The sequence below is a fragment of the Strigops habroptila genome, chromosome 2, assembly GCF_004027225.2.
Source record: "Strigops habroptila isolate Jane chromosome 2, bStrHab1.2.pri, whole genome shotgun sequence".
Lineage (NCBI taxonomy): Eukaryota > Metazoa > Chordata > Aves > Psittaciformes > Psittacidae > Strigops > Strigops habroptila.
The window spans coordinates 72,045,868-72,059,067 of NC_044278.2; the positions used below are offsets into that span (position 1 = coordinate 72,045,868).

Sequence of the window (13,200 nt, forward strand, 5' to 3'; positions counted from 1 at the left end):
CAGATGGGATGAATCACTCTCCAAAGATGTGTGTCTCTCTCCATTGAGTTCAGAAAGAGCCTGACTTTTAGGCCCTGTGCTATGAAGATGGGATTGCAGTGCTTGAGCACAGGTATCTTGAAATGCTCGAGATGCTGCGGCGTTTTCCAACCAGCTCCCCACTGCTGCTCCAGAAGTGTATTGGTCTCTTCTAGCCCTGTGCCATATCTGCTGGTCCCATGTTTCAGATACTCCAGAATGTCTCAGATGGTGCTTTACATCCATGCTTAGACAATTCTCTCAAGCTCTACATATCTTCCTAAATATATCTGATAATTTTAAACCAGTTATACCACTGCTTTTGGGGAATATTTAATTTTTTTCACGTTTCTCACAATTTATTTTGATCTATTTCTTATTTATTAAGTCTTGCTTTTTACAGCTATGACAACAACATAAGGAAATCACTTTCCCTCCTCTTGGAATGGAATAGCTGAATTAATCACACTAGTTCAGGCAAGGATGAAGGAGCACTTTCTTAGATGGGTTCGGTACCCGGTGATTTCAGTGTAGGGCTCTTATGAGTTACACTCAACTGAATGAAGCTTATAAATGGGGATATGAGTAGGAGTAAAAATAAATGGTTCAGATATGCTACATCATTGTATAAGACTGAGATGCAGAGGAAATATTTTCTAAAGTTGGTGTCTTCTGAGGACATGCTGTCGAAGACAGATGAAAGCAGAAATGTTTGTCGCTTCTTTTGAGGTTTACATCCCTGCATGTTTGGACTTTGCAATGACAGTTTAATGTTAAGTGGTCTGACAGTGTTTTATTAATACAAATTCCAGAATAGACTTCTAAAAGCATTAATGTAACACTGAACAGTCATCTGACTCACATGGAAAGAACTGTTTCTTTCATCTATAATAATCAAAAGGGGCTTTAATTGTTTGGCGCTGCCATCAAAATACTAATATTGCTGTATGTTTGTATTAAGCATAGAAAATGATCATTGTGGAGACTGGAAATCTGCTGTGGGTGGGATTCTCCTCGCATCCTGTTAACACTGCAAGGGTTAGGAGGATCTGAATGAAGCTGGTCCTCCAGGCTCTATCTATAGTTAATGAAGAGAGATAGATGATTCAGGGAGTAAGTCAGCACATTAAACACTAAGGATCTAATGTAGGCAGGTTGAATGGTGTTCCTGCAAGGCAGGAGTGCAGCATTTATATCCTTCTGGATAAAAATTACCCAAATTGGTGTGAGATGCAGGCAGTGACCTTTCCCAAGTGCTACTAAGGGCTTACAACTCTGAAACAAGGCCTTCTGCTCTAATCCACATAAACAGCCTTTCCTTGCTCCAGCTGAGATCAGTGGCCACCTCTGACTTGAGGGATAGCTGTTCTCAGCCCAAAAGGAGATAACACGTACATCGCTGCCATTTGGAGATGGATTTGATACCAACATTCATCACTAACAGAATATAAATAGTTATTCTTTTAAATATCACCAGCAAGAAAAACAAATACGTATTTGGCTTGAACATTTTTTTAAAGCAACAGCAGCAATGCTAAGCTCTTTGGGTTTTTTTCTGAAATAACGCATGAACAAACCTACTTAAATCATAAGGAGACGAGATCCCCTTTGAAAATATGCAAGTTATTATGAGTTAGAAAGGATTATCTGCATTTTCAATTTTCATTAGTTACATCCTTTAAAGGCTGGCAGTATATGACACATCTCTGCTTTATTGAGGATGCCGCTCAGTATTTTCAAAGCTTGTAATTTAAAAAGGATATTAATGTGTTTAGAAGTATTCTCCTTATGTCAATATGGAATGACTCTTAAACCTGTCTTTTTCATTGCAAAAACACTTGAACTGTTCTTACAACATAAATATAACCAAAGTTCAGCTATGTTACCAACCTTACTTTTTATGCTCTTCCTCCCACCTCTGTTTCCTTTGACGGAGCATGACTGAAACCTACAGGCTTTGGTGACTTTTCACTTCACCTTGGCCAATTCTAGATTGAAATTCAGGCCTCTGCACTGAGTGATACACAAGCGCTGGTTGTCTGAATCCAAAGTGAAAGGGTAAAATTAAGATCCTGCCAAATATGGATTTAATATTGCCAGACATATTTTTAGCCTGAGATCCTACACTGGGTTATGAACCTGCTGTGGTAGAAAGACCTAAGTCTATGATGGAAGTAAACATCTTTTTTTTCTGTTTCTCCTTTTATGATAACCAGGTTGCACAATTTCCAGAAGAGCAGAGAACTAACAAATGTTGATTTTTGCTGCAGGGTAATCTCATGTCTTGACTAGAAATGCTAAGTTATTTTCCATTTGAATTGCATGAAGACTGACAGAATACAGTAGATAGATAGAATACAGCATAGATAGAGATGCTTGGAAAGACTTGGCACTGCGGAAGACTACTGTGACAAAGGAATTTGCTGAATGATGGTGTTGAGAAGATACCTGGCTCCTTATCTGAATTAGTATATTTGGGTTCCTGCCTAGTGATTTAAGCTGCATATCAGAGAAACCTCTAGACAATTTCAGGCTCATGATCAGAACCATAGCAAGACATTTTGGTGCCCTAGTGCAGCCAGCACCTGTCTGGCACTCAGCAGGAGTGCAGCTCACAAAACCTCATACCCCAGATAATGGTGGCTGCTTCCAGCTAGGGTCTCCTCTCCCCTCACTCTTGCTACAGCCCTGAGCACAACTCTTTTTGGCCAGACAGACCAATGGTGTGCAAGTGTTCAGCAATAAGCTTGGCAAGTGGAGGGTGTGTGATACAGTCTATTTTGGTTCAGACGCTTTACAACTCTTTAAGTTTGCTAATTGGCTTTACCTCCAGGTGATTGCTGAGATGGTATTAACAGCTATCATAATTAGCCCACTATAAATCCATAGATGTGTAAACAGAAGGAACATCGAAGTCTGAAATGTGAATCCAATGACTGGTAGTAAAGAAAATAGTCTTGTGTTAAAGTCTGGTTTTCAAAATGATTGAGTAAATAAAGCAAGATTAATGATCACTGAAGTTTCAGCTGATAAAAGTCAAATTTTGAGATGGATGGAAAAAAAGCAGTGGTAATTTTATAATTATGTAAATAAGTAGAATAAATCAATGTGCCTTTGCAAGTGTATATGTTAAAGAACTAGTTGCTAAAAATTGCTTTAATACATAAAATTATTTTTAATAAGGAAAAAATATAAAATATTGCTGTAGATCACTTTTCAAAGAGAAATTATTCAGCAAAGTACCTGCTGTGGCTCATCTGCTTTTTTGGCCTTCAGGAAAGAGCTTGTTCTCTTTTAACATTTCTAATACATAAAACCTGAGTTATATTGTTCTCCTACAATGCCATTCTGTACCATTTCAGTGCAGAAAAAAAGATTTACTGAATGCTGGAACAGCTGGCATAGAAATTCTATAGAGTGATTATGAAATTATTAAAAAAACAATTGTCAAGAGATTATCACTCTTCCACTATATAACCAAGCCATTTCTACTAATTTAAAAATGGAATATATTTTGTCTTACCAGCCTATCCAAACTTGTGCCAGCAGCAGTTGTAGGTCGCTCCTCTGGGTTATATGGTCTAAATCGGGTATTGAAGTTTTCAGGGACAGAACGGGAAGATCTCAGGGCAGGTGCTGGTTTAGGTTGGCCACATCCTTGGAAAACCTGAAAAAGACATTGCAGGTTATATGCGAATCATAAAAAAAAAAGGAAGCTGTTATTTTATAGCCTCTTTATTCTCTTTTATATATTTGAAATGAGCTTTGATTGACATTTTGATACTAGTGAATTGAGCACTTGCATTAAAACTCAGGTTAATAATTAAGCATTATTAATTACTTGGTTAAGGCATAAAAACATATAGGGACCTTAAAACCCCCTTAATTTAGGAAGGTGATTATTGTAAGGAGTTAACATCTGAAAGCATTTTAGTTGCTGTCTTTCTAAGAAGAGAAATAAGCAAAAGAAGTCCTTTGTGGCAGGACTTAATTGAAAATTGGTTTAGCTTTTGCTAAAATGTGGTATTTACCCAGAATCACAGCGCTCTCTTAACCCCTATCCACAGCTCTTCCTACCTTGTAATTTTGTTTGTTGTCTCAGAGAAAATGTCAATGATGGAATAGTCTTATTAACTGGATAACTTTCTTATTCCCTACCAATCTCTCCCTAAAAGAGGGGTGAGGCATAATGAGTGAGCAATAGTGAGGATTATTTTCAGCTAGTGTGTTTGTGTTCTAGGTATAAAAAAATAACATTCAGGGTTATTAAATTTTTCATGTATTTCGATTTGGAAAAAGTTTCAGTAGCATATATCTGGTGGATACTAAAGGACACAGAAAACACTTTTGACTAGTGGGTGTCAAGTATACATCCCAGAGGAAGTCTCACAGAAACTGCTCAGCTGAGAGGAGGTAGAATATTCACAGGTTAAATTTTTCAAGTGCCCTCATGAAGTAGGATCCAAGTGTTTGCCTTCATGCCAGCTTTTTCAGTTCTTTTTTGTGACCATTGTATTTTGGCTGTTTCAACATTTTGCCTCCATTCAGAGGAAAAAAGAAATTAAATGTCAGAATTTCTTGTAAGATGTATTTTACGAACCCCTAATGCCAGACACAAACTATCTATCTGAATGAGCTTTGTGGAGATAAAAACTCTTTTACAGGTGCTGTGTTTTGTCTGTAGGACCAGATTACTCCTTTTTGTTTTACAAATAAGATAATGAGCTCATAACTTATGTTGTTAGGCAGTGATCGGACAGAACCACATTTCACTTTTAGACCTTTAGATTTTGAGCCTTGAGCCACTGTGTCCTGAGGTAGCCATGGATGGTGAGACTTCTGTTGCTTTCAGGATACATTACAATCGGCTCTTAGTTAGGTTTCCCGATGTCAATTTAGAGGCCCTAAATGATTAAAAATTTCCTGAAAGAAATTGATTCATACTAAATTTATGTCCAATCATTAGGTCTATTTTTGGCTCAAAGTCCAGCAAGCCACCTGTTGTAGGGCCATTGGGATTTTTAATTTATGAGTGGAATACTGCTTGGTCTGGTTTGAGAATATCTGTAAGAATTTTTTAGGAGTTTCTAGCTTCTTTAGCCATGACGACTATTAGACAATAAATTTATTTAATCAATCTGGAAAGATTATTTTAGCTTGTAAAGTTTTAAATTTTTCAGCAGTAAAGAATCTTATTTTTCCTCTGTGAAGAAAATTCACCTAAGAATAATGTTCAGGATTTCTACATGATTGTGTATGGTACTGTACATTTTAAAGGGTCAAATATATTTGTTGGGGGCATCAGTTACACTTACAAAAGTGTATTTGTATTTCTTCTGACAGAAGATAAATGATGTGCAGAAAATGACCATTTATTTAGATATCCAAGAAATCCTATTTAGTCAAATAAGCAATCAGCTTCATTCGCTTATGAAGGCAAGTGAGTTATCCGAAACATTCAGCTTGATTCTCAGGGGGAGGGGAAGGGAGAGTACTGAATCTTCTCCTTAAATTTCACAGTGTGTGACTGTTGGGCTACTTGTGTGGCATATGGTGTGAGTCTACATAATTTATATTTCATCTTTCTTATGACATATTGAAAAAAATGCAACATAGACTTTGGGGCATTTAGCTTCATACAAATCATTTTAGCAAGCAGTTTTATATGAACAAATTTACTACAGCCAGACAATAATAGAAATGGAAATAAGATAACAATTGTTACATCACAGAAGAAGAAATAAGTTACTTTTAAAATGACCTGGCAGAAATGCAGTAAGGATACAATAGTCAGTAACTAAATTTTGAGTGCAAAAGAGACATTTTCTAATTTGCGTCCAGGTATTAACTGACAGAACAGAAAATGTAAAGCTGATACCTGAAATTCACAAATGCTTCCTAAGAAGAAGGACATGAAATACTTTCTTCACAATGCTACTCAGAGATACTGAGCAATTTCTGGAAAAATATCCAGATGTTTCTTTACATATGCTGTGAATTAGCAGCATAAATCCACTCTCATCAAAAAATTGCATTTTATATATAATTGGTGCAGTCCATTTCATCTGAACTTAGAGAAAGGATTCAATTTGAAATCAAGAAACCTAAATTTAGGAGTGTACATGTTGGTAGCTATATTTAAGCTAGACATCGAAACTTCCATTTTAGACAGGGGAGATCAAAACCTCCCTTCAGTTGCTCTCACATCAGCATCTAAAATAGTTTGTGATGTCCTGGGGTATCGGAGACATATGTTAAGACTGTCTTAACACAAGACCTTTCTGCACTGAACTGCAGCTAAAGCTCAAATGGGATGGGATATCCGAGGGTGTCACAAACAGCCACCAGACCTCTACAGGCAGAGATATGAACCAAGCCATGAGATCAAGTTAACAGAGCCAGTGGAGAATTACATCTATCGAGTTGACTAAATGGAGATATCTACTTCAGAATGAGGACATTTATACTGTAAAAAAAGTCCTTTTCCTGGAAGAACTTGAAGTTTTGAGTCCTAGCAGACTTGTCCTAGCAGATAGAATTTGTTCTCTGTGAATTCTTGAGTCCTACTGTTATTTAGCCATTTGCTGGTGTTCAGTGTTTCCTATTGAGTGTTTCTGTATGACTCTGTTCCATTGGTTCTTTCATCTTCAGATAGAATAGAATTGATTTTTTCCTGAAATGCCATTATATTTTTCCTGCACAGAGCTCTGGAAAGAACACAGATAAATGAAGAGGTTATGCTAATATTAGACTCAGGGCTATTTTAAGAAGAACCTTGGATGTAGTTTTTATGAAGATTTCCTCCTTATAAATAATGCATAGGTAGTCTGCTATGTCATGGAGCTCATTCATCCTTTTAGCTGAAGTAATTGCTGAAAAGAAACATATATCTATAAGTTAAAATGGCACATCTATCAGCTCAGATAAAAGTAGATTAAAGACTTACTAAGGAGAGACTCAGTTATGGGATGGCCTTTATGAAAGTGGAAAAATCTTGGCATGTCAGCCAAACGACACAGCAGCCCAACATAGCTGTATAGAACCAGCTTGTTTAAAATGAAGAAGATAGTCCAGTATGCTGTGAGTTGCAATTTTGAGACACAATTATGCTGATGCAATCAGATTACGAATTTTCCCCATTTTGAAGAAAAATGGATGTTATAACATCTTTTCTGCTGTTTTTTGAGTTTTCCTCCACTTGTAAGCAAGCAATCGCTGCAGATGTCAATTAGTAAACATTCATATTGTTAAAATGGAATAGATGTAGGATTTACTTTTGACTTGAAGCAGGAATCAAAGGTAATGGTACTGACCACCTTTGGAAGATTTTAAAGGTCCCCAAAACATGTTTATTATGGCCAAGATTGAAATGAACTATTTATATGTTATGACTCTCTGAATATGACTCCATGAATTACCTCAGGGAGAATGAGAATAAGAATAAGGTAAGTGTGTGCTATGACGAAGTCTTGCATATGAACTGAGCCATGGGAAACAATATACAGAATACAAAACTTTTCCCTGAGAAATAATCAAGCTGAGCACTGAGTTTGGCACTATAATGTTCAAATACCAAAGGAGTGTCACTGGCAAATAACAGATTTCAATAATGAAGATAAATGTCTCAGACACTATCAGGAGAAATCAAAGGTAAATCTATCGCAACCTGACTTCTACTAGAGGCAAACGTCAGGGAACACCACTGAAGTCTTGGCAGACCCAGATTGCAAAGCCTGTTCTTAAAAAGCACCAATGTCTTGGGAGGCATCTCAGGCAGCCCATACTGACTGTTTTTGCACTCTGCAAAACAAACCACCCTTTTGTGTGGTTTGTTTTGCAGATGATGATCTGTCAGAATGGCTGCCGGTGTTAGATGATGAAGCTATGGAAACTGGTTTTGATGATCTTCAGTTCTTGCCTTTCTTTGGAAAAGGGAAACTCAGGCCTGGTTCAGAGCACATATATTTCTCTAGCAGAAAGGACTTGTAGTCTGAATTTCTAAACCACTGCTCCTTTTTGAAAAGCATCTCCAGATACTGCAGCTGTCAGGAATGGGACTTTCCCTGAGGCAAAATAAGGACCTTGTGTGGCTGTCATTCAGGGCCATGGCAGCCACACATGGTTGAGCAGCCTATGAAGCCTGGTGATTTCTGGCCAGACTTCCTAGACAGGCAGTGCTGAATACAGGCTGCAGAGAAATACCATGAAAACACAAAAAAATTCCAGCCTCAGGATGAATTTGAGGATCTTAACATAATATTAGTACGTGGTTAACGTGAACTGTGCTAAAAGAATCAACCACAGTCAGCACACGAACAAGAAAAGTTAACGGCCTAGGAACAGAGATACTCCATTTTATGCAGTGACAGGTGCTAGGATGTGGCTGAGTCTGTATGTCCTTGATCGGAAGTACAAAGATAGAAGAAGTACCTGTGGCACCTCTATAATTCTCTGTCTTGATATTGATGTGCACCCATCAAGAGTGGAAGACAGAGGGTTTGTGTCTTCTAAGGAAATGAAAGACCAGGCGTGAACCCAAGCAATAAGCCCTGACTGTCTGCACTGATTAATTGTTAACTCATTGGCTTTTTCTTGGACTGCTCCAACTTGCTCTTGGCAGAATGAAACAGCTCCAGAGTAGGTAGCTCTCAGCAGTATAGAAATGAATCAGGCTGTTACACTTTGGCCTCAAGATCAGGCACTGGTCCTTGTCCCCCTTTTCTGTATAACTGTAACCATAAGACTATTTCTCAGAAAAATAGTGCTGAATAGGAGGTGCATGTTTATAGGAAAAAGATATCGGACAAAACCTTCAGTACTACACCAAGCAAAGAATGGGGGGACAAACCATAAAAATGGAGACTTAGGAAGTTCATAATGTATTTTTCTGCTGATGTTTAAAATGAAGACTTCATCATTCATTAGGAGCATCCATTTTTACTAATTTTTATACACTTATTATTTTGGAAAGTGTACATTGCTGCTCACCTGATTTTGCCTCCATGTGCAGTCAATGTGTTATATCAGACATCCATTTTTCTCAAATAAACTTCAATATATGATTGAAGCTGGTATAAAACATCATTTGGTGATACTAAGACAAACTGATACTGCAATTTAATGTGACTGACTTTTGAAATAGGAAAATTTTATCTGAATACTTGAAACAGGAGAGGGATGGATTTGGGGTTAAATGAACTCTGGGTCTTCCGCCCACAAAGACAGTAAGATTAGTGAGAGGTCCTTGAGGAAGAAACTGTTTCCATTTGTTCCATTCCTTTTAAAAGAGAAACAATATTATTCAAAATGGCCCAAAATTCTACTGAATATAGCACAGACCCTCTTCCCATATATCAATCAGGTTTTTAGGTAGAAAAAGCTGCGTCAGTGGTGAAAAATAATCTATGTGTACGTGGGTGTTGCAGGCATAACATTATTAGTGCATCATCATCATTTTCCCATTGTAAAAGTATGCTGACTGACTTGTGGAAAAATAGCTCTGATTCCTGGTCACCACATTTTCAGTGGGTACAGTCAAATTCAAGATACAAAATTGTTTGAAGATTTCAACACCCTGCCTGAAGCTTTTTGAGCAGTGTCTCAGAATAATTGACAAGCGTGGCTTTTCTCCTGCATTAGGTCTGCAATTGCATTCCATGCACCCCATTACATCTGGCAAGGTAACTGTCATTTTCACTGAAGCTCTAAGTGGTCAGTATGTATAAGGGGGAAAAATTAGATGACAGATGACTGATTCGGTATCTGCTCATATATCATATCTACAGATCTGACAGGACATTGGAGAATGCAGCACCAAACCCAAAGTCTTTGCCTTCTTATACTTTTCTTTAAGAATAAAGTATTTCCATGTGTTAGGATCTGAAAAAAAAATATGGATATGACCTAAGAAAACAAGGAAATCACATTTTAGGAGAATAATGGTCTACACAGAAATATACAAAAGCCCATCAACGATAGACAGCTCTGTTATCTGTGAAAATATAATAAAATAAATTTCACTGATATAATTTGTTTTCTGTATCTCAAGATTTTAAAAAACATTGGCTAAGGTTTCTCATAGAAAAAAATCTTTACATTGCAAATGGAATTGCTGTGATTTATTAATCTTTGCAGCAAATACAATATTTCCGAGGGACAGGAGAAACAGCCTGCTCTGCTGCAAACAAGTAGTGAGATGAGCTTGTGCCAAGATGTCATTGGATGCTGGCAGGGGATGCAGTTTTCTGACTAACGGAAAAACTGTGAGAGCTGAGCAAGTAAAAAGGAAAATGAAATACACCTGAACCTTGGGTGAGTTTTCAGTGAAAATATTTCTTGTTTCTTTTTCTGAGGTAAGAGCTGAGTTTGCTGAAGCTAGCCCTTAATTCCCAAAGTATTGGAGAGAATTTGGCTGTTAAATGCCTTGATCATGGCTGCCAGAACAAAGTCTCATCGCGCAGGATGTAGACGGCTTTTAAAATCCAAGTAACTTCATGTAAGTTGAAAGTAAAAAGCATCTTGAAGGAAATTCTTAGAAACCTGAAGCATTGGGGCCATAAAAAGCATCTAATTTTGGGTTGGCAGGAAGAATATTAACCTCAGCCTCCACCTCATCCCCACATTTTTCCCGGCTATGGCAGCTTCCTTCCAAGCAATGGAAATTCACCGGCTCAGATGGCAGTCTAGCCAGCACCTAACTGACTTCTGGGAGATCAATGGGCCGTAGAAACTCCTAAAGCAGAGAATCTGCAAACTGTTCACTTTAGATTTTGAGCTGCAGTGCACTGATGAATATTAAGGAAAAGCCATTAATTGTTGACTATTGGCCCAGCAGCACCTGCTACTGAATTCAAAGGATCTTATTAAAACGAGGTTCAGAGGTGGTGATGATCTGTGTACACACACACACTAAAAATGGAAAGGAGGAAGCTGGTATCATTAACTCTGTTTATCTTTGTGTCAGAATCCAGACAAAACTCTATCAAACTGAGGTCTGGTAATCAGAGACTGTCCAATGTAATGATATTTCCCATGAGTGGCTATTAAAGGAGGTTAAATGGAACATTTTGTGTATTCACCTCAAACACAGTCCAACCTAGGCAGATCAAAATGTGATCGGAAGTTAATATGGAGAATCACAGACAAGACATGAGCAGAAGTTACCAAGCATACTCTACAGGATATTGCTTACAGAGTTATTGCTAATTTTTGACATTCTCTGTTTTTCTTAAATCTCTTACAGCTATAATTTGGAGTTATTTAAATAGTACCTTTCTCCCTGTCACTCCCTTTTGTAAACTTTGAGCTTGCTTAACTAGGTGAAGGACTCAAAGGCAGTCTGGTGTACTGTTGAGCAAGCAAAAGCAATTTCTAGTGGTAAGGACAATTTTTCTTCAAGTCTAGACAGAAAAATGGTGGAGATGTTTTTGCCCCTGCTTGTGACCATGCAGCAACAGAGAAGGCACGACTCACACAGTACCTTTGCCGACACCTGCATGCTGTTTTCTTGCATATTCATGATGGCTTCAGAAATCTTGACATCGATAGGATCCATGACTGATTCAATGTTGAATGGTCCCTCTAATCTCTCCGCTACCAGAAGCATAGCATCTGTTAAAACACAAAGCAGCCATTCCCTTAAAGAAAGAATACCTTTGGGTGCCTCAGGCAGACCAGCATTGGCAGCTGGAGGAGTGGATATTGAATGCTCCCAAGCAGGAGCCCATGGGGACGTGTGGCAGCGGGACCATGAAGCCTGCAGGGCAGCTTCCCAGCTGTGAAAAGTATCTTCCGCTACTGCTGCCACAATAGAAAGAGGAAGAAAGACTGTAAAAGTTAGATTCATAATAGTTGCCATAACATCGTGGAGCTTGGGGTAAAATTATTTTACACAGCATCACTCCACTCGAAGCAGCCAGTAGTCTCCTCCCTGCAAAAAACAGGAAGATAGAAATGAATCCCTGGGGTATGTTCTTAGAGTTTGTGTGAGATGATGAAAACTTTGATATGATATATCAGGGTGTTATAATTAAAGCAGCTGTTCTTTCTGACCTTAATGATCTCATTTTCTTGCAATATAAACAGCAGATGAATATTGGATTTCTGCCATAGCATATAGGTATAAACCGTATTTGCCTTGCTACATTTTCAAAACATGTTTGAAAGTTGTATGCAGAATCATATTCTTTGTATGTTTTGGATTTTAAAAACAATCGTTTGCTTAATTTACATTAGAGCCCCTTTGCAAAACAATTTTATCTTTCTCTGTTCATTAACAAGTAAAAACTAAGCAACTGAACAGAAATTAATAACAGTAAAAAAGGTTTTGCCATACATCACATATGTTTGTCTACACAGAGACACAAATTCATTACACTTTCTATGACAACAGCTGTGGGATTTATACCATATCTTTGAACATCATATTTGATCTTTGTCTCATATGTTAGCATTTAACATTTTCAGCATCTAATTAAACAGATGCCACTTGCAATTTTAACATGATAAACAAAAATCTTAACATGCTCTCTTATCCCTCAGACTTAGGCTCCAAAAGGTACTAAACAGAATTCTTTCCAAAACAGACCTCATGTGTGCTTTGCTGTTGTATGCACCAGTCCCATGGCAGCTATATGAGGAAGGCATGGAGCACTCCATAGCCCCAGTGGCAGCATTTGTTAGCTCCATACTTGGCTGTGGACTCCCACGGCTTCTTTTCAGCCTGCATGGCCATCCTCTCCCTCCCCACAGGAGCACGTGTGTGGATGTATGGGAAGAAGAGGTTGGCGTCTCACCCTAGCGGTTGAGACGCAGACTGCCATGCCCAGCCTGACTCGAGAGCTACAGTATGTTGTTTATATGCACTCAATGCATGCCTAAAAATCCTACCGAAACTGAAACTACCAGGCATGCAAGCCTGAGCACTTTCGCAAATTTAGGTCTAATATTTCACAGTATTTTTAGGCTGGAAAGAGTGTAATGTCAGTTACTTGGAGTGGGGTATATAGCACTTGTTGCTAACGGTGAGAAATGGTGAGATGATAGGAATTTGATTTCCAACAGAGGTGTTATTTTGACTGTACATTATTTTAAAATTCTTTAGTTTAAATACTTTCCAGTGGGAAACTCGATGAAAACAATACCTAGGTCTGATAGAGGAAACAAACCTGTTTTTATACACAC

The 13,200-nt window shown here is 38.0% G+C and overlaps 1 protein-coding gene across 1 annotated transcript in view; it reads right to left on the reverse strand.

The window, feature by feature from the left end:
* The window catches only part of GPC6 (glypican 6), a 737,424-nt gene that overhangs the window by 54,222 nt on the left and 670,002 nt on the right, over positions 1-13,200 (reverse strand). Inside the window, exons 5-6 of the mRNA XM_030476383.1 lie at positions 11,498-11,628; positions 3,542-3,685 (exon numbers count right to left, since the gene is read on the reverse strand). Coding sequence (XP_030332243.1) covers positions 3,542-3,685; positions 11,498-11,628 — 275 coding nt within the window. The remainder of the gene's footprint in view (positions 1-3,541; positions 3,686-11,497; positions 11,629-13,200) is intronic.